We start from the raw sequence: 21967 nt of genomic DNA on the forward strand, positions 1-21967 counted from the left end.
ACGTCGATTCTCCTGTTCCCTGGATGCTGCCTGACCTGCTGCGCTTTTCCAGCAACACATTTCCAGCTCTGATCTCCAGCATCTGCAGACCTCACTTTCTCCTACAAGTATGGAAAGGCAGAATACTTTGTTAAAAGATGTGAAACTTTTTAAGAATTCGTGTTCAGAAATACTCATGCAAGGAAGTTTTTCACATGGAGGGTGGTGTGTATATGGAATGAGCTTCCAGAGGAAGTGGTGGAGGCTGGTACAATTTCAGTATTTAAAAGAGATCTGGATGGGTATATGAACAGGAATGGCTTAGAGGTATCTGAGCTAAATGCTGGAAAATTGGGACTAGCTTTATTTAGGATATGTGGTCTACATGGGCACGTTGGACCGAAGGGACTGTTTCTATGCTGTACGTTTCTATGATTCTATGAACGAAGTTGGCATGCAACTATAGTAAAACATTGTGGCCTTTATTGGAGGACAAGAATAAAGATGTTTTTTACCACAGTTGTGTGGGGCTTTGGTGAGACCATGCCTGGAATACTGTGTGTATGATCTCCATATTTAAAGAAGGATTTGCTTGTTTCAGAGGCAGTTCACTAGTTTGGTCCCTGGGATGAGGGGATTGTCCTGTAATAGGCTGATTAAATTGGGCTGCATACTCTGGTGTTTAGAAGAATGAGACATGATCTCATTGAAACAAACAAGATTCTGTAAGGGACTCAACAGTGACAGATTGCTTACTCTGGATGGGGAAATTAGAACATGGAGAGCACGTTGAGGAAAAAGAGGCAGACATTCATGGCTGAGAGAGAAATGTCTTCATTCACAGGATGGCTAATATTTGGAATTCTCTACCCCAAAGAGTTGTGAATGCTCCATCACTAGTCCCTCAGGAAAGTGAGAAAGCTGAAGTTGAAGATGAAGATCAGCCAAGATTGCATTGAATAGTCTGTATGTATGGTCCAATCCTGCTCCTGTTTCTTATTTCGTTATGCTCTTGTCTTCTATGTATGTGTGTGTGTTTGTGTGTGTCTGTGTGCATGTGTGTGTCTGTGTGCACGTCTGTGTGTGCTTGTGTCTGTATGTGTGTTTGCACTGTTGTGTTTGTATGTGCTTATGTCTATTTGTGTGTGCGCACATCTGTGTGTGTGTATAAAGTCTGTGTGCAGGTGTCTGTGTGTGTGTGTGTATGTGTGCGCTCTTGTGTCTGCGCGCATGTGTGTCTCTCTGTCTGTGTGTGTGTTTGTGTCTGTGTGTGTGTGTATGTTTGTGGAGTTAGATACAAGGCACTATCACTCCACCCACAAGTTAAAGGAACAAGCTATGTAAAAAGGGGCAGACACCAAGCTAGCAAAATAAACACAGATTTAAACCAAACCATTAAATGTTACAACAATCAACTTAGACTGTCATTTAAGAAGTGCCAATTTTTTTAAAAATAAATTTGTCATCTGTCATAATGATTAGGTTATAATAATCTCTAATTTATAATTTGTGAATTAAAGCACAGCAATCATATCAAAGCTACTTATTTTGTTAATCACAATTTTACCAATGTATGGCCTTTTAATTCCTTCTATATATTACCTTTTTGGTTAGATTTATTGAATATGAATTCTTGAATAAAAACAATAACAACAATAACTTATTTTTGAAATCCTTACCTACAACAGCTACAAAAACAATGAATAAGTTTTTTCCAAATTTTAGTACATGTTTTTATAGTTAAAATTAATATATATATATATACAATTGAAGCGTTTAAATTTGCTAATTTGTTTTCTTCTTTACTAGATGCCTTGGATGTGGTGGGGATGTTGGGAGGAGGGGGTGAATGAGCAAAATGAAGCTTTCTGGGGAAAGAGGAGGAAAGTCTGGTGTTACCAAAGAAAGTCATATCTTTCCAGCTCCTCATTGTACTTTTTCTCAACCCTATTGCTTTATTTTGATTTGTAGAAAACTCTCCTTAGTTGTCATCAGTTTCTGTTTTATGAATATACAATTTGAGCCAATTAATCTGTGTAACATTTGGATATTTAAAGATGTATCACTTTAAGTGAGACAGACAAAATATATGCTCAAGATATTTTTGATAATGCAGTATGTTAGCTATGAATAATTAGATTAGATTCCCTACAGTGTAGAAACAGGCCCTTTGGCCCAACCAGTCCACGACGACCCTCTGAAGAGCAACCAACCCAGACTCATTTCCCTCTGACTAATGTACCTAACACTACAGGCAATTTAGCATGGCCAATTCACGTGACCTGCACATCTTTGGACTGTGGGAGGAAACCGGAGCACCCAGAGAAAACCCACACAGACATGGGGAGAATGTGCAAACCCCATACAGACAGTCACCCGAGGCTGGAATCGAACCTGGGACCCTGGTGCTGTGAGGCAGCAGTGCTAACCACTGAGCCGCTAGGCCACCCCCAATGCATATACAATTTGAGCCAATTAGTCTGTGTAACATTTGTTTATTTAAAGATGTATCAAGTTAAGTGTCATTTTTGTCATTTACATAAATGATTTGGATGCGAGCATATGAGGTACAGTTAGTAAGTTTGCAGATGACATCAAAATTGGAGGTGTTGTAGACAGCGAAGAGGGTTACCTCAGATTGCAACAGGATCTGGACCAGATGGGCCAATGGGCTGAGAAGTGGCAGATGGAGTTTAATTCAGATAAATGCGAGGTGCTGCATTTTGGGAAAACAAATCTTAGCAGGACTTATACACTTAATGGTAAGGTCCTACAGAGTGTTGCTGAACAAAGAGAACATATTGTGAAACTTGAAAGGGTTCAGAAAAGATTTGCAAGGATGTTGCCAGAGTTGGAGGATCTGAGCTACAGGGAGAGGCTGAACAGGCTGGGGCTGTTTTCCCTGGAGCGTTGGAGGCTGAGGAGTGATCTTATAGAGGTTTACAAAATTATGAGGGGCATGGATAGGATAAATAGACAAAGTCTTTTCCCTAGGGTCAGGGAGTCCAGAACTAGAGGGCATAGGTTTAGGGTGAGAGGGGAAAGATATAAAAGAGACCTAAGGGGCAACTTTTTCACGCAGAAGGTGGTACGTGTATGGAAGGAGCTGCCAGAGGATGCGGTGGAGGCTGGTACAATTGCAATATTTAAGAGGCATTTGGATGGGTTTATGAATAGGAAGGGTTTGGAGAGATATGGGCCGGATGCTGGCAGGTGGGACTGGATTGGGTTGGGATATCTTGTCGGCATGGACGGGTTGGACCAAAGGGTCTGTTTCCATGCTGTATATCTCTATGACTCTATCTCTATGACTCTAAGTGAGACAGACAAAATATATGCTCAAGATATTTTTGAAAATGCAATATGATAGCTATGAATAATCTGAATACTTTGTTATTTTGAGAGCATTTTCAGTCTCATTACTTTACGCAAATGGTTGAGATGAAATCATACCATTGATATTGGCACATTAATGTGTAAACGTATTTGAGTGTCACTCTTGACATTGTTACTTGAACAAGATCAAATTGGGTAAAACGCAGCCTATTTTAAATTTCACCCATTGAAACCAGTAGAAAGCAAATTTGGGTGATGTATGAGATGGGTAACAAATGGACGATTGCCAGCTCTGTGCAACATTCTAAAATGAATTTCTCTACCAATATTGTTAACATACTGGACAAAGGATTTCACCTGATTTGGCAACACTGCTCATATTGTGTGGCACAAATTAATTGTGCCCTATAATGCAATTTAAAAAAAATCACTGAAGCTTTGATTAGAATTTGACCGTGATCTTTTTGAAATGTATTGTGCCTGGGGCAGGTGGTTGGTAATTGAGTCTTTTTGTGGAGACAATGAAGGAACATTTCTAGTATGTACAGAAAAGTTTGCCATATAGATCAGAGGCCATGTTTGCAAATTCTTTGTTTGGTTCAATTAGGCTTCATTTCTGTCTGACCTTCAGGACAGTTTAAACTTGCTGATTCATGAAATGCACATACTCGTTACAGTTAGGTCAATTATCTTCAAATATTAATTAAAGCTTTCTTTAAAAACTACTTCCCATCAGTTCCCTGCTGATAGTTGCAATGCCTTCGCCCTGAGCCAGTCTCCCAGTGTCCCCTTCCTTATACCTTCAAGAAGAGCTATAAACTGGCGGCTGGGTAATAAGAATAATCCCTGAATACCAACACAGTGACCACCTTGCCATCACCATGAGGTTATGGATATATAGCCAGGCACCCGAAGATCACCTCTATCTCTGCCTCAAGAGTATTCAATGAGTGAGTATCTGCAGCTCTCTGGGATAGGAAATAGCAGAGATTTACAATCCTCTGAGTGAAGAAGTCTCCTTTTAACATTCTTAAATGGTTGGATCCTTATTCTGAAACTGTGCTCCATTGTTCTAGATGCTCTAGCAAAAGATAAAATCTCTCAGCACCTAGCCTGTCAAGGCCAACCAAATCATTCATGCTTCAATGGTATCACCCCTCATTCTCCTACCTTCTCGAGAGGAGAGTTCCAAGCTGTTCAACTCCTTACACGATCATAATTTTGCACAGAATAGGTACAGGAGTAGGCCATTTCACTTATCAAGCCTGATTAACCACTCAATAAGATGGTGGCTGATCTGATTGTGATCTTAACTCCACTTAACTCCCTTGTCAATCAAACATCTGTGTGATTCAGCCTTGAGCATGTTCTCCTTCCGTTAGTTTTTGGGGAAGTGAATTCCAAAGTCTAATGACCCTTTTGGAGAGGGAATTCCTCCTCCATCTTAAATAGGAGATCTCTTATTGTCAAACTTTTATCTTCAGTCCTCGACCTCTCCATAAGGGGAAATCATCCACCCTGTCAAGTTCCAAAAGAATCTCTCATGTTTCAATAAGATGACCTCTCATTCTTCCTGTGAATTTAAGCTTAACCTACTCAAACCTGCCACTACATCCATGAAATCGGCCAAGTGAGTCTTCTCTGAAATAATTTTGAAGCATGATATAAAGAGACCAAAACTGGAAATGGTATTTCTCGCTTAATGATCTGAACGTCTGTAGCAACCCTTTCATACTTATACACTTCATTCACCTTGCAACAAAGAACAATATTCCATTTGACATCCCAATCCCTTGCTGTTTCCACATGTTGACTTCCTCTGAACAAGGTTCATATCAGACTCAAAGCGTTAAATCTGTTTCTCTTTACAGGTGTTTGCAGACCTGCTAAATTTCTCCAGTACTTTATGTTTTTATATAATTTTTTGCCCAGTCTGATTGAATAAATATTATTTTCAAAACTCATAATCTAATTCAACTATTTTCCGTATGACAGATGTTAGACTTTCTAGCGTATAGTTTTCTGTCCCCCTCCTTTCTTGAATGAATGGGCTGTATTTACAGTTTTCCAAAATTATTGTCGGACAGCATTGTCATCCTGGAAATCAGTCTATGACCCTGTGCTGTACTACCACCAATACAATATATCCTTCCTGAAATAAGGATGCCAAAACTGTCCATTCTATTCCAGGTGTACTTGCATCCAAACTGTGTAGAATTGTAGTAAGACTTCCTTACTCTTGTAATTCAATACCCTTGCAATGAAACTCTACTTCCCATTAATCTTCCCTGTTGCTTTATGTCCCTGCATGTTGGAGTGAAGAGGTCATTTGAGACCTCAGGAGTGGTTTTCCTGGCCCTTTTGCTGGTTCTGCCAGAATGGTGGCAAAGCCAACTTCTGCTCAGTGCTGTTGATGGATGAGTTGGAGTCTTTGAGGGTCAGCAGCTGCTTACGGAAGGAAGATCCTTCCGTTAGACAACTTGTGTTCCTTCAAAGCACTCATGGGGACGGTGACAGGGTATCACCTCAAATATTCTTTTCTCTTATCATAGTTGCTCATTGAAATTGAAAACGGGAGGCTTTTAGAGCAACTGATGAGAGAATTACAAGAACATAAAATGAGGAGATACAAATAGACGGCCTGCCCTTTGACAGATTGCCAGTGTGCTGCCTTCTTATGTTTCTTGTATGAGGACACTCAAGTTGAAGCATCACTATTTAATAAATAATCTGCTTTTCAACCTTTCCTGGAAAATGATGAAGGCTGGATTATGGTTCAACTACTCCTTTGTTTTGCAGAAAACTGACTTCCCCTTGTTATTCCAAACAATGGCAGATTTGGACAGCTGTTACTTCTGGCCAGATGACTTCCATGCCCAGTTGTCGGATTTGCCCGATGTCCATGAAGCAAATTCTGCCATGTTGATGTAGGCATCTTAAACATGCTGCACATTTCTCCATGACGCCTCAGTCAGGAAGATCAATAACTCACTAACTTATTAGTTTACATTTGGAAACAAATTACAAAGGTAAAATCAATATGGAGTTCTGAAATAACAGGGAGAAATTGAGGACTGCAGATGCTGGAGACCAGAGTTGAAAAGTGTGGTGCTGGAAAAACACAGCAGGCCAGGCAGCATCCGAGGAGCAGGAGAATCAACATTTTGGGCATAAGCCCTTCTTCAGGGCATAATTCCTAAAGAAGGGCTTATGCCCAAAACATTGATTCTCCTGCTTCCCGGATGCTGCCTGGCCTGCTGTGTTTTCCCAGCACCACACTTTTCAACTTCTGAAATAAACAGTCTCATAAGGACTGTCATTAGGAACAATTCCAAAAGTGAACATTTTCAGTGACAAAGACCTACACTGCTTACCACTATAACCTGTGTTTGCCATCCAGTGCCCACTGATCCCTCTTTCCCACCTACAAATTTCAAATGATAGTTATGGCAGGTTTTTCATCATATGTCAATGTTATCTCTATTACTTTAATCAAGATAGAAGAATATTCCCTCTGACTTGACCTTTACCTATTTTGCTTCAAAGGCCGTAATTGTTTCCTCTGATTATATGACAACTGCTTCCCTGATCTATAGGAACTCTACCTCTTTAACTATTCAAAGCATCTCTTCAGGTGTTGTTGGAGAATTTGCCTATAAGAACAATGTAAATACAATGTTACAACTCTTCCTACCATTATCCTGCTTTGGGTTTGTGAGCTGCACTTACAGAAATCAGTTGGATCATCAAATGCATGCCTTATAACTTGTGTGGTTTTACTGGTTGAAAATAAACTAACCCATGGAAATAAGCAATCTCCAACAAGCAATTAATTAAGAGACCATTAACATTTTCATGACATGATGAAGAGCAGAGGATAACATTGTACTGATTAACATGGCAGCTATTACAGCAGTGTTGTACTGCAGTACTACCTGGGTAGTATTTGCAGCTTTTGTAAATCGCACCGCATGTACCTGATAAATTACAATATTGCTGGAGGGGCCCAGCTATGGAGAAGTAGTACAAGCTGAGATGTCTGCATTGTAATTATCAAAAAACCTCTTTGAGCCCACCACCCACCTGCCAGAGATTCAGAAAGGTTTTCAAACTAAAAGAGCAAAGTGTTCACTTCAATAATTACGTGCAAGTCCTAACAGTATTCGAACTGAAATAAATCAAACAACTGCAGATGCTGGAAATCTGAATCAAAAACAGGAATTTCTGGAGAAATTCAGCAGGTCCGGCAGCATCTGTGGAAAGAAAGCAGAGTCAATGTTTCAAGTCCACTAATGAAGAAGAGTCACTGACCTAAAAATATTAACTCTCCTTTCTCTCCACAGAAGCCTTGCTGAGTTTCTCCAGCAATTTCCATCTCAGTTAGAGACCTGTTATCATACTACCCAAATTCCTTTGTGCATCATTTTTAACTCTTTCCACCCAGCCGACAAAATAATGACACAGCATTTTTGTATTGCTTTACTGCACTTGTCAAGTTACTCTGATGAATTTCGTCTGGCACTGGTTTGTCTGTTTGAATATGTTAATGATTAAGGCCCAAAGCCAACTGTACTATATGTACACCCCCCTCCCATAACACCTCAACCCTTTATCCCATTTAGGAAGCTGGGAAATTTTGATCAGTTTTCACCTGGCTTGTGAACCCAGATCTTAATGTCCACTTGGACCAGAAGGGCACTCATCTTTGAAATACTCCACTTGGAAATTTCCTAACTTTCAATTCGTCCCCTCCCATCAGTTGCTTTTCTTTTTCCAGTTGTTCCCTGCTCACATCTCAACTTCCCTTTACAACCCTCACTGGCTGCTTTTCAGGAGGAATTTTATCAGAGTCATCGGAATGTTAAACAGTGCATGTCACTTTAACTTTCCATGTCCACGTGGAGCTTTCTGGCTGGTTAGTTTGGTCAGAGTGATAAGAGTGCAAGGCTGTGCTGGAAACCAGTCAATAAATTCCGCATTTCTCCCTTTGTCATTTGTAGGGACCCAGTTGATTTGTGTGTAGCATGACCTTCTAAAGAGCTCTCTTATGAATGTCGTTCATGGTGTCTCATTTGCTCAGTATTTGAGTAGCTAAAGCCACACAAGCTCTCTTGATACACTTACGAAAAAGAAACCTGTAACTTTTGGATAATGCAACAGGACAGAGATCTGCATTGCAAGGTCTTTGCTCCTCTTCCTCTACATCATGTCCACAGGAAAATCAACCCTGCACATTTTACTGTAACCTGATCTGTGAACTGTCTCTGCCAGTGGCATCATACTGACTGTAGGAATCGAGTGACTTTAGCTCATTCCAAACATCCGCAGGAGACATTGCTAATTTTAGTCAATACACAGGTATCACAGAACAATCCATCCAAACCTTCATCACTTTCCCAACAGAAAACCAAGGAAAGAAAAAGAAGATGCTATGATTTTTACATATTGGGGTTTCCTTTTAGTTTGGCAGCTTCTTCATGACTGTGGTCTACGTGAATCTCCAGGGTTTTTAATTCATTTGGTTTAACATTAGCCAGCAGCACAGGCTCATATGGTTTTGCACACAATTCCCAGGCAGCAGGCACAGTTTCACCAATTCAAAGGAGCCCACTGTGTCTGCTTTTTTGAAAGGGGAAACAGATTGGAAAGAAGGCAAAGTTTGATGTCTTTCTGCTTGGGTTCTTGGTATCGTTGTGACAGGCGGGAACAGCAGCTAATCAAAAGGACACTAAATGAATCAGCCACCAAGATTGGTACTGCATTTTCTGGAGACATATTGCTGCAGCTTTGCAGACACTTGGACAGATTAAAGCTGGTCTCACAATGTAGTCCTCTCTGAATCTTCAAGATGCTGGTACTGAGGGCCCTAATGATCATTCAAGAACCCTGAGTCCATTTTGAACAACTACTGATATTGTACTCCAATGTTCAGAGTTGTGATAAACAAGACTTGTGCTCACAATCCCACAGCATTCGCAATGCTACCCAAGGTCACACCAGTTCATTGTTGATCAAAGCCCACGTGGTTAGCAATGGGCAGACGTTAATTGCCTTGCAATGAACATCATTTAGCCTTTAGCCACAAAGAAATGTTGAGCAAATAAAAGAGTGAGTTAGTCAGCCACCGGCTGTCACATGGGGCAAAGATGATGCGGAATGACACAAAAAAAAGGCAAGAACAAAACAAAAAATCTACTTTAGATCACTCTGAGGACATCAAAGACAACAAGCAAATCCTTGGCATTAAAACTTGGCCATTCTGGCTCTAAACAACTCCTTAAGCTTGATTGAATTGAATCCCACAGGCGAGCTGTCTGTGCTAATTGCTGCTTGAGGCAGCCATTCAATTAGAATTAGGCTCTCCTCAAAACCCAAGGAGGACTCTTACCCCACTGTTAAATGGGCAGGGGAAAATATGTCTCTTTTATGGGGTGCTGGCACATAAAATAATGTGTTACGTTGTTACAGTGAAAACATCCTGGAGCTGGAACTGTAATGGGTTTTAGTTATCGCAGCAACATTATTTCAACACATTTTATTTTAAGCTGTATAAACAAGGCTCAGAATTTTCAATACCAACATGGCAGAAGCCTACTACATATATTTATGCTGAAAGTATCACCACAGCCAAATTCATGAGATTACAATCCTGTCAACATGGGCACCATTTAATATGTAATAAACAGATCGTAGTCTTGTGTATCACTTTTGCTGTCTTCTGTTTGCAGCAGCTCAGCATTTGAAATTGGGATATTGGACATCTTCGGCTTTGAAGAATTTCAAAAAAATGCCTTTGAACAGGTAGGACCTCTTATGTGTATAGTAATTACAGTATGCACACAGCTCCCAGTGGTATTGCTGTTAAATGAACACAGCATTGCATCTGCTGGACATCCCCAGTTCTATTACTAAACAAAAAAAATTATGGGGAGATGCCATTGTTAGACTAGGGTGAACAAGCCACATGATGCCAGGTTATAGTGCAACAGGTTTATTAAATCAGAAGTCACATGACACCAGGTTATATTCCAACAGGTTTATTTAAAATCACAGGCTTTTGGAGCGATGCTCCTTCATCAGCTGAAGTCATTTCACTTAACAAATGTTCACTTAACAAAATCCAAAAGCCTGTGATTTTAAATAAACCTGTTGGAATATAACCTAGTGTCATGTGACTTCTGATTTAATATGAAAAAAAAGCTTCAAACATGATTGATCCCAGCCAACAAGCAAAATAGCAATCATCTAGAGTGCAATCTAGAATGGTTGCAAATACACAATGTGACCATAAAGTTCATTACTGTATGTGGTTAAGGGGCTAATTACTTCAATTAACATTTAGATGGCTAGGAATATGTGTAATTCCTAATGTCATTCCTAATTGTCAGTCAAACAACTGCTTTGTGAAAATTACATTAATTCCATTTTCATGATTGGAAGATTGTCAGTTAAATTTTATTGAAAATGTTGCATTTTACTTCATGTAAAGATATAATCGACACAAGGTGGGGTAGTCCAAAACTGGAGAGCACAGGTTTAGGGTGAGAGGGGAAATATTTAAAAGGGATCTAAGAGGCAACTTTGTCATGCAGATGGCGGTCTGTGTATGGAATGAGCTGCCAGAGGAAGTAATGGAGGCTGGTACAGTTGCAACATTTAAAAGGCATCTGAATGGGTATATGAATAGGAATAGTTTAGAGGGCTCTGGGCCAAGTGCTGGCAAATGACTAGATTATGTTGGGATATCTGGTCAGCGTTGTCAAGTTGGACCGAAGGGTCTGTTTCCATGCCGTACATCTCTATGACTATGACTATGACAAATGTTTTGCGTTAAACTGCAGTGCGGTTCTGAGACAGAACAAAGAGAAAGGGAAAGTTGCAAGGTAAGGGTTGGACAGGTCAAGTCTACAGAAAGAATAGCAGACAAAGATTGATACTGTGGGGAAAGAGAAACTGATTGCACACAAGGTTAACATGTGAGCAGTATTACTGTAGGATAAGGTGAGGACTGAGAAGTTTAGGATGAGTATGATTTTGTGAAGGATAAAGGATGTTGAACGCATTGCATTTGGAGGAGGAACAAAAATTGAAATTGCTGGAAAAGCTCAGCAAGTCTGGTAGCATCTGTGGAGAGAAATTAGAGTTAATATTTTGGGTCAGGTGACTTTTTCTGAGTGCAGTACTTTTCCACATTGATTGTGAGTAAGGAATCGATTATCCAATAGCAGTAATGATAATGGAGTGGACATAGTATTCAAATTTGGGTTTGAATAATATATTAGGTTACATATTGACATAGTTAATTAAAGTAAATATCCAGAAAAAAGAAAATAAATTTAGATTTAAACATAGTGGATGCACAATTCATTTGAGTAGTATGACATCTAGCAGCACTACAAAGGCCTTGGTAGTTTTACTTGGGCAGACTGTGCCACTGGCTGTTACTTTTTAGACCATGTGGTGTCCTTAGAGGATATAGACACATGAGATTTGATTCTGTATCTACAGCGATGCCAGGCAGTCTTCGAGAGACAGCTGTCTTAATTATCGTACATGTCACTAGACGGTCACAAGGAAGGTTTTGTGACAATAATGGATTGGTTGTGTCATTGCTGTGTCCAGTACCTTGTTCAATGCTGGGCTATCATTGTGGTTTTCTTTTGTATGCACTTCTTATTGCTAAGTTCTTTGCTAAGCTATTTCAGAGGTCAAGTTAGAGTCAGGTGTATTGCTGTGGTCTGGAATAATTTTCAGACCAGATCAGGTAAGTTTGGCAGATTTCATTCTCTAAAGAGAACTAGAGAACTGGGAGGTCTTTTTATGACAAGGAAAGTTTATTCAAAATTAATTGAATTCAAGTTCTTTAGTTAGCATGAACAGGATTCATCACAACCCCAGTGATAGGAATCCTATATCTGAGCAAAAGATTTGCTAATCTTTAACTCTTATCTTTTATGGTGATAGTTCAATTAATGACGTGTTGAACATGTTTTGAACATACTCATAGAAGACACATTTAGCATCCAAGAATAATGGAAATTCAAGAGAAAAAAAGGAAGGGAGAAACTTAAAATAATCATAACCATTAGAACAAAAGATACTAGGAAATTTGATTGGACCAAAGTCTGATAAATCTCCTTAATTTGATGGCCTGCAAAATAGAATCTTAAAGGAAGTGATTACATTGTAATCTTCCAAAACCCTCTAGATTCCGCAAGAGTTTCAGCAGTGTGGAAAACTGCAAATATAACCCATTGTTCAAAAAAGGATAGAGGCAAAAAGCAGGAAAATACAGTGAATCACAATGAAAATCTCGAATACATCATTGAGGAAGTAGCAGCAGGACATTTAGAAAGTTATAGTCCAATCAGGTGGAGTCAATGTGATTTTATGAAAAATAAATCATAATTGACTAACCTACTGAAGTACTTTGAGGATGTAGCAAATAATGTGGATAAATGGGAACAGGTACTTGTTCCTTTATTCTTTCATGGGATATGGGTATCTGTGGAAAGTTTATCATTTGTTGTCTATCCCTAATAGTCCTTGAACATAGAGTCTTGCTAGGCTAATTCAGAAGGCAGCTCAGAATAAACCATATTGCTGTGGGTCTGGAGTCACATGTCAGCTTGACCAGATAAGGATGGTAGATTTCCTTCCCTAGACAACATTAGTGAACCAGATAGTTTTTAATTCCAGATGTAGCAATTGAACACAAATTCCAGCAGTAACTTTGATCCAGTATTTTCTGTCCAGAACAAGGAAGCTCGACCTCCAGATTATAAGTCCAGTGTCATCATCATTTTATCACCATCTTTAGATTCTGAATAGGCATTTGATAAGTTGACATATAAATCATTACTGCATAAATAAAGAACACGCGTTATTAGAGGTGATCGGTTCACCTTTATCGTGGGTAGATTTAGGTCAGCTGGCTGGATAGCTGATGCAGAGTAACACCAACAGCATGGGATCAAATCCTACTCTGGCAGAGGTTACCATGAATGTTCCACCTTCTCAACCTCTTCCCTTGCCTGACGAATAGTGACCCTCCAGATAAACCACCGCCAAGTCTCTAACTAATGAGAGAACAACCTATCGCCTGGTAGGACTATGATGATTTTACGTGTACCTTTGTTAGCACTTACAGAGAACTTTTTTAACGAACAGTAAACAGAGGGTTGGGATAAATAGGCCATTTTTGGGTTGGTGGACTGTAATGAGTGGGATAGCAAGATTAGTCCTTGAACCTCAACTGTTTAAGCTTTGTATTAATGGTTCAGATTATGGGGTAGAAAGGCTGCATGGTAGCCAAATTTGCTGATGATACATAGATAGGAAAGCAAGTTGTAAAAAGGCTATCACAAGTCTGCAAAGGAGCATAGATAGATTAAGTGAGTGCACAAAAATATGATAGGTGGCAAATAACAGAGGAAAATGTGAGCTGGTCCACCTTAGCAGGAAGAATACAAAAGCAGGAACATGATTTAAATGGAAAGAAGCTGTAGGATGCTGCAGGACTAAGGAATCTGCATCGAGTACATGAATCACAAAAGACTATCAAAGGAAGAGCAAGTAATCTAGGAAGGCGAAAGTGAGGACTGCAGATGCTGGAGATTAGAGTCAAGATTAGAGTGGTACTGGAAAAGTACAACAGGCAGCATCTGAGGAGCAGGAAAATTGACGTTTCGGAATGAAGGGCTTTTGCCCGAAATTTCAATTTTCCTGCTCCTCGGATGCTGCCTGACCTGCTGTGCTTTTCCAGTACTACTTTAATCTTGACAAGTAATCTAGAAAGGCAACTGGAATTTGCAATGGGGAAGCGTTATAAGAGCCTAGTTACAGCAATACAGTACATTAGTGGGACAGAACCTAGAGAAGTGTGAGGACCCATTTAAAATTGTACCATTTCATAGAGTCATAGAGATGTACAGCACGGAAACAGACCCTTCAGTCCAACTCGTCCATGCTGACCAGATATTTCAACCCAATCTAGTCCCACTTGCCAGCACCCGGCCCATATCCCTCCAAACCCTTCCTGTATTTTTGTTTAACTTCACAAAATTAATTTTAACATCATTTCCTACTGTTTTGAAGTAAGACCGTAAGAATTAGGAACAGGAATAGACTTTTCAGCCTCCGAACCTGGTCCACCATTCACATCACTTTCCTGCCCTTTGCCCCTAACCCTTGATTCCCCTTTGATTGAGAATCTACCTCAGCCTTAAATAGAAGCAAGGACTCTGCTCCACAGCTCTCTATGGCAAGGAGTTCCAAAGACTCACAACCCTCATAGTCAAAAGTCCTCCTCATTTCAGCCATAAATTAGCGGTGCTTTATTCTGAGACAATGTCCTAGGGGCTTGTAGTCTCACTCATTCTTTGACTCGCACTCTTTCTCCCACCTTTGTTCTCACCAAATCTCCCACCCCTCAACAACCTGGCACACCGCCCCCTCCTTCTCCTGAATGCTCACAAAGCGAGCGGATCTGGACATGAATAGCATGAGGCAGCTTTAACGTGTGGGAAATCAGTTCTCTCCAAATGGGTTTGTGATTCACTGATTCTGACAACGAGACAATTTACTCAAAGGATTGAATATGTTAGGGCTCTAGGCCAGGACATACCATGGTAAAACCACTGGCACAATGGTTGTGTTTGCTTCCCCTCTCCCAGTTCTAAGGACACAGAGTTATTCCAGGCAGCTTCAAAAATTGGAATGGGAGATTTCTGAAATTAAGTACAGAATGGGTTTTGGAAAGAGAGTTGAATGGTCAACATTTGTGTCAGAACACTGTAGAATGAGCAAATAGGGGCACCAGACTACAGCCTGCTATTGAAAGGGGCAGGAACTGAGGTGAAGAAAATTATTGAGGCCATTGAATGGGTTACCTCAATCTTAGGCACAAAGGAACTCATAAGCTGCTTAGCTTTGCTGATAGCAGTGAGATGCAAAAGGAGAGTTGAAAGAGATGGATGCTGTTTGAGAAGAGTTTCAATAGTTCTGATTCTCTTTGGGCAACAGGGGGATTTGACAACCAGGGAAACTGATGAACTTTTCAAATGGAACCAAAATGTTTGATGTTGTGGCTTCACTGACTTTGACTCCATCTGTAAATATGTCAAGAGTGTGGTGCTGGAAAAGCACAGCAGGTCAAGCAGCATCCGAAGAGCAGGAAAATCTACATTACAGAAGGCCTTCCTGATGAAGGGCTTATGGCCAAAACGTCGATTCTCCTGTTCCTCGGATGCTGCCTGACCTGCTGTGCTTTTCCAGCACCACACTCTTGGCTCTAATCTCCAGCATCTGCAGTCCTCACTTTCGCCCTTTGTACCTATGTCAGTCTAGAATCTGGAGCAAGGTTAACATTCAGTTCTGGACTAGCGACGGAGAGTAACTAGACTTGGTTCCTCCTCAATGATTCAACTTGCAATCGTTGATACACTGAAGGCACAATCAGGGTCATTTCCAAAGCTGGTGCTGCCAGTAAGGAACAGCACTTCCGGACAGCATTTCATCAGGCAGCTGGGATCCACTGGATTGCAGCTTCACTGACAGAAATGCATCTGGTCAGGCATGAAATTTCCAATTCAAATTTTTATCACTCAAACTGACCACAGCCCCAGTGAGTTACAGTGAGCAAGATTTCATTTAGGCTATTAGAAGGAATGACATGAAATACGCTGTTGCCTTTGATACAGGAAAATATATTAGGATCATTTCCCTACTATTGGTAAATCCTCATATACTTTGGAATTCAATTTTTCAGGAAATTATAATGTTTTACTGTAACTTCTATTGAATAACTTATATCCTTCTATCAGTGATGAAATTGTTCTCCAGTCTTTCTTGGATCACAGACCATGAGGTTTCCACCTCCTATTGATTTAATTATGTCAATGTTTTTAATCAATTCGTTGTATTTTTACTCTAGAAAGATGTAGCTATTTTTGACAATGGCATTAACCATCTCCGAATTCATTCAACATTTGCCATCAGAAGTTTGCTTAAGAATTTGTCTCTCCTATTATTCATTGAAGTTTATCAAAAATTTAAAGGTATTTTTAGCATTGATGTGTGCTAACTTTAATCAGCAAGCCGTGGCATCACAATTAGGGTCTTAGATCAGTAACATTAAATTATAACCAACTGGTACACCTTTCAATGGAGATTTTTAGACACCAATAAAACTGATAACATAAGAGGAAACTGCAACATTATATAATTGGTTCAATTAATAAATCCAGTTTAAACTGTACCTTGTGACAAAACAGTTCTTTACCTAGATTGTCCCAGGCTTGTATCAAAAGAGGACGAAGTATTGAAGAAATCAGGTTAGGTTATAGCCAATTCCATGATATTCTCACTCTCAGCAAGCTCTCTATACCAGGAACGGAAAGTCAAAGCAAGAAAATTAGAAATGTACACATTTTAAAAAGCTAGAGAAATAGTTCCTATTTGGGAATAGTGATCAGTAAATATCAGCATTAATTTACTACTATTGATACAAACATCAATCTGCGATAGAACAAAAATTGAAATGAATGCTTTTGTCCCTCAGCTTTGTATCAACATGACAAATGAGAAGATCCATCAGTATATACACGAGACACTCTTTCAACAGCAGCAAGTGGAATATATGAAAGGAGGTGTCACCATGGAAACAGTGAACTCTCCTGACAACCACAACTCTGTTCTGGACTTCTTTTTTCAGGTACACTTTCCGATATTTGCAGGTGGTGAACTTGCTCTTTGTAAATGATCCTCACTCACGCTAATTAGATTTACTAAATTAATAAATGGAAACAACGGTCACTCTATTCTGTGTCAAAGCTGCCTTTGGTAAACATTTGAGTCATGTACCATTTCCTGTTGAATCAAGCAAAGTTTTTTTCCCTTCTTGAAAATGTTTCCGAAGTGTAATTGCCTGAAAATGTCACAATTAAACTGAAGCCACATTCGGGGGCTTGGATCTTCAAGCTTGCATATAAATGAAGATTGCAGCCTTTAATTTTCTTGTCTGGATTGACATCTAATCCTCTCTTAATTCTAGTGTGTGCCAATAACTAACATTTTAAAGAAAAGTTTCATCAGAATTGTGTTTTTTTAGACTACTAGTCTCAAAATGTCAGATGTTACTTTTACTCAGGGACAGATTGTTTTGTTTCTTGAAAATTAATTTTCTTACCTCGCTACAAATGCATGTGTAAATAGAGCATTAAATCTTACGGGCAAGATGTCCTGAGTGCTGCTGGGCTTCAACATCCAAGTACCATTTTTAGAAGTCACCTGGCCGGAACTTCACTCTCTGCAATATAGGAGCATCACTCAAGCTTTGCTCATCAAACCTAATTATTGCTAGGGATGTTGATGACCAGACACAAAATGGCTCCAGGGTTCAGTGACAACATGTTCTTCTGCAGGCTGTCTGAGAGAGAAGGGATGTACTGTTTCTGAAAAATGGTGACAGGCTGCCATCCTGACTGATAAAGGCAGCCTGGACAGAGGTGACAGTAGAGTTCAGTGCTCATGGGTGACTCAAGAGACTCTGAGTCTAAGACTACAAATGTAAGATCAATCTACTGCACTCCACCTTCATAAGTGGCACTCTCCACCTAATGATTTGGAGATGACAGTGTTGGACTGGGGTGTACAAAGTTAAAAATCACACAACACCAGGTTATAGTCCAACAGGTTTAATTGGAAGCACACTAGCTTTCGGAGCGATGCACCTTCATCCGGTGGTAGTGGAGGGCTCAATCCTAACACACAGAATTTATAGCAAAAATTTGCTATAAATTTTGTGTGTTAGGTTGAGCCCTCCGCTACCACCTGATGAAGGAGCGACGCTCCGAAAGCTAGTGTGCTTCCAATTAAACCTGTTGGACTATAACCTGGTGTTGTGTGATTTTTAACTTTCTCCACCTAATGTGAGTTAGCTTGAGGTGCGAGTTAATCTTATAATGTTGCCAGTACAGAGGATTCTCACATACAAATTGGATGCTCGGCATCTCCATCAGATGCCTCGTGCATTGAATACAACAAACACTATTAATGCTGCAGTAATGATTTATAGTACAATTGGCTTTAACTCATCTGCCAAGGTTTGCAGTTAGAACAGAAAAGAAGTAACAACACTCAGGAGCCCTGACAGCATCAGGTCACTGACCTTCCATCTCAATTAGGAGAACCTAGTTCTGAAACATTTTCACCAAGAGTGATGGTCGACTCATGCATGCAATTGTAATAAGGTAAAAATAATGAATTTGCAAGACACGAAGGAATAGCAATTTTTGAGAAGATTTGTAGCTCAGGTTGATGATAAGTATGTAAGTTAGCTCACTGAGCTGGAAGGTTTATTTTCAGACATTTCGTCAACATGACTAGGTAACATCGCTTCACCGGAGACTCTGATGATGTTACCTACTCATGGTGACGAAACATCTGAAAATAAACCTTCCAGCTCAGCAAGCTAGCTTATATACATATATAAAGGAATAGATAAGATAGAAGTAGGGAGGTTGTTTCCACTGGCAGCTGAAACTAGAACTCAGGGCATGTTTTCAAAATAAAGGGGAGCAGATTTAGGACTGAGTTGAGGAAACTTTTACTTCCAAAATTTGGCCAATCTGTGGAATTCCCTGCCCAATGAAGAAGATGAGGTTACTTCACTGAATGTTTTTAAGGTAAAGATAGATGGATTTTTGACCGGTAAAGGAATGAAGGGTTATGGTGAATGGGCGGGAAAGTGGAGCTGAGTCTACGAAAAGTTCAGCCATGATCTTATTGAATGATGGAGCAGGCTCGACAGGCCAGTGGCCTACTCCTGATCCCGTTCCTTATGTTCTTATGGATCGGACAAGGACACAACAAAAAGTGGCTTCAGCACGAACACCTCAGAAATATCTCAGCCACACACAACATCAAAGGCTTTACTGCCTATTACACTCTAATACTTGGATGAAACAGAAATGCTGTTCATTCAGAATTCTTTAAATCTTCGGATGCACTGAACTACGTTCTTCAAGCCTGCATCTAATTACTCCTTTTAGCGTCATTTTGCTTTAACATCATTAAAAGATTAAGACCAGAAATCTCACTGAGCATCATAAGATTTGTCTTAATGTTGTTTACTGCAGTAATGTACCTTTAATGACAGGCACCATTTCTCACCAAAAAATATAGGAGCCAAAGTAGGCCATTCGGCCCATCACATTTGCTCTGCCATTCAATGAGATCATGACTGAGCTGATTATCCTCAATTCCACTTTCCTGCCTTTACTCCATAATCCTTAATTCCCTTGTTGATTAAAAATCTCAGCCTTGATTATACTTAATGACCCAGCTTCAACAGCCCTCTGTGGTAAAGAACCCCACAGATTCACTACTCTGAGAGAAGGAATTCCTTCTCATTTTTGTCTTAAACGTAATGGCACTTACTCTGAGATTACACCCTCTGGTCCTAGACTGTCCGACATGGTATACAACCATTCTGCACTGACCCTGTCTCATTCGTCTATATTCCAATGGATACTGGCCCAATCTACTCAGCATCTCCTCATAAGACATATCAGCCTAGTGAATTATCTCTGGACTACTTTCTGTGCCAGTATGTCTTGCCTTAGATAAGGAGCCCCAAACTGTTCATAGTGTTCCAGTTGTGGTCTGATTATTGCCTTGTATCATTTTAGCAAAACCTACCAACTTTTACACCCTATTCCCTTTGAAACCAAGAGGCAATATTCCATTTGACTTCTCTATTACCTGCTGAATTTGGATGCTAGTTTTTTTTGTGATTCATGGATAAGGAATTTCGAAATCTTCTGTTCTGTAGCCTTCCATAGTCATTCTCCATTTAAATAATGCTCCTCTATTGTTTCTGCCAAAATGGTTAACCTCATATTTTCTTACATTATATTCCATCTGCCAGTTTTCTGCCACTCATGTAACATATCTACATCTCTTTGCAGACTCTTTGAGTCATCATCACTACTTACCTTCTCGCCTGCTTTTGTGTTATCTGCAAACTTGATGATGGCACATTCACTTTCCTCATCCAAGTCATTAATATACATTGCAATTAACTGTGGCCCTAGCAGCAATTCCTGTGCAACACTATTACTTACAAGTCACCTCATCTTGATAATGGGCCTGTTATCCCAACACTCTATCTTCTATTAGTTACCCAATTCTCTATCCATGCTAATATGCAACCCCCAAATGCTCAAAGCTGCTCCCAACCTTCCGATTTGGACCCACTCCCTGTACTGTACCCTCCTGAGATCTTCACCAGGAAACTATCACTCACCAGGCACTAGACATGGCAAACCAACACCCAATAGCATCTCTTAGAGAGGCTATGTATGCCCCCTCAACCCCCATGGTTTAACAGGACATATCAGAGCTGTTCCTCCTGGCTCAAAAGGTGCCAGCCAATTCTGACAGGCTGTCCCCATGCCTTTCTCCACCTCCTTCCCATCCCCTTCCTCTTTCTCATTGGACCACAGCCAAGGGCAATACAGCAAGTCAATTGGAAGAGCCCCACTAGGCAATAGCCCACACAGACCCTGGCAGTAGCTAGCAAGGAAGACACCACCAGGCACCATCATGTGGTCAGGAACAAGTAAAGGCACCACTAGCTGCCCTGGGCTAAGATTTCCCCGAAGCATTCCCCAGGGAATGTATCCAGAATATGAATGGAATCTTCCTCTACCTCTCTCCCAGGTAGTGCGTTCCAAATCCCTACAACTGATGATCATGCTGCTGAAGAAGCTAAGGCAGTCGGAAGACAAAGCAGACTCAGCAAACAACTGAGTAAAGAGGTTTCTCCTTATTTCCCTCCAAGCTCTCTTGCTGACAATCTTGAAATTGTGATCCCTAATTACTGACATACCAACTAGTTGAAACACCTTCTTTATCCTGTCAAAATTGTTCATAATTTCAACATTTAAATAAGGTTACCTCTTAATCTTCTGGGCTTTAAGGAGAATAAGCACAATTTCTTTCATGTTTCTTTGTATCTAAATTCCCTAATTTCTGGTATCATTCCAGTATATGTGTATCTCAATATGTATCCCTGAATGTAGAGGAAGTGTTCATGTACCAATATTAATGTCTTTTCATCTTCCCCTACAGGCAGACCATATTACAATAAGCAGGAATGTAACCAGGGCATAAGGCCAACATTAGGTTCTTGACCCATTTTGATGAGCTGGTGGAGTTGGCAGGAGGTCATGGAGACCATACCTGTATAAAGTGGGGTATTGACCGCCCCCACGACCGACTCCGCCCCCACTCCCAGCTCCAGCCCCACACCAGGTCCTAGCTCCCAGCCCTGCCGTATTTTCACTATCCCTCCAGACCTCCCCTCTCTGAGGATGAACGATCATTCCTCAGCAGAGGCCTCACCTTCATCCCCCTACATTCCCGGATCAATGAGTTTGACACGCGGTGAGACATCGATCAATTCTTCCGCCGCCTTCGCCTCCGCGCCTACTTCTTCAACCAGGATTCTCGCCCACCCTCTGATGACCCCTTCTCCCACCTCCAACACACCCCATCCACCTGGACACCCCGTGCTGGCCTCTTACCTGCCCTCGATCTCTTCATATCCAACTGCCGCCGCGACATTAACCGCCTCAACCTCTCCACC

At 40.5% G+C, this 21967-nt stretch overlaps 1 protein-coding gene across 1 annotated transcript in view; it reads left to right on the plus strand.

Annotated features, from left to right (window-relative positions):
• myo16 (myosin XVI) overlaps nucleotides 1–21967 on the plus strand; it is a 375473-nt gene that overhangs the window by 210052 nt on the left and 143454 nt on the right. Inside the window, exons 23-24 of the mRNA XM_043691191.1 lie at nucleotides 10044–10116; nucleotides 16877–17029. Of these exons, the coding sequence (XP_043547126.1) occupies nucleotides 10044–10116; nucleotides 16877–17029 (226 nt within the window). The remainder of the gene's footprint in view (nucleotides 1–10043; nucleotides 10117–16876; nucleotides 17030–21967) is intronic.

This window comes from Chiloscyllium plagiosum, chromosome 6 (genome assembly GCF_004010195.1).
Source record: "Chiloscyllium plagiosum isolate BGI_BamShark_2017 chromosome 6, ASM401019v2, whole genome shotgun sequence".
NCBI classification, from domain to species: domain Eukaryota; kingdom Metazoa; phylum Chordata; class Chondrichthyes; order Orectolobiformes; family Hemiscylliidae; genus Chiloscyllium; species Chiloscyllium plagiosum.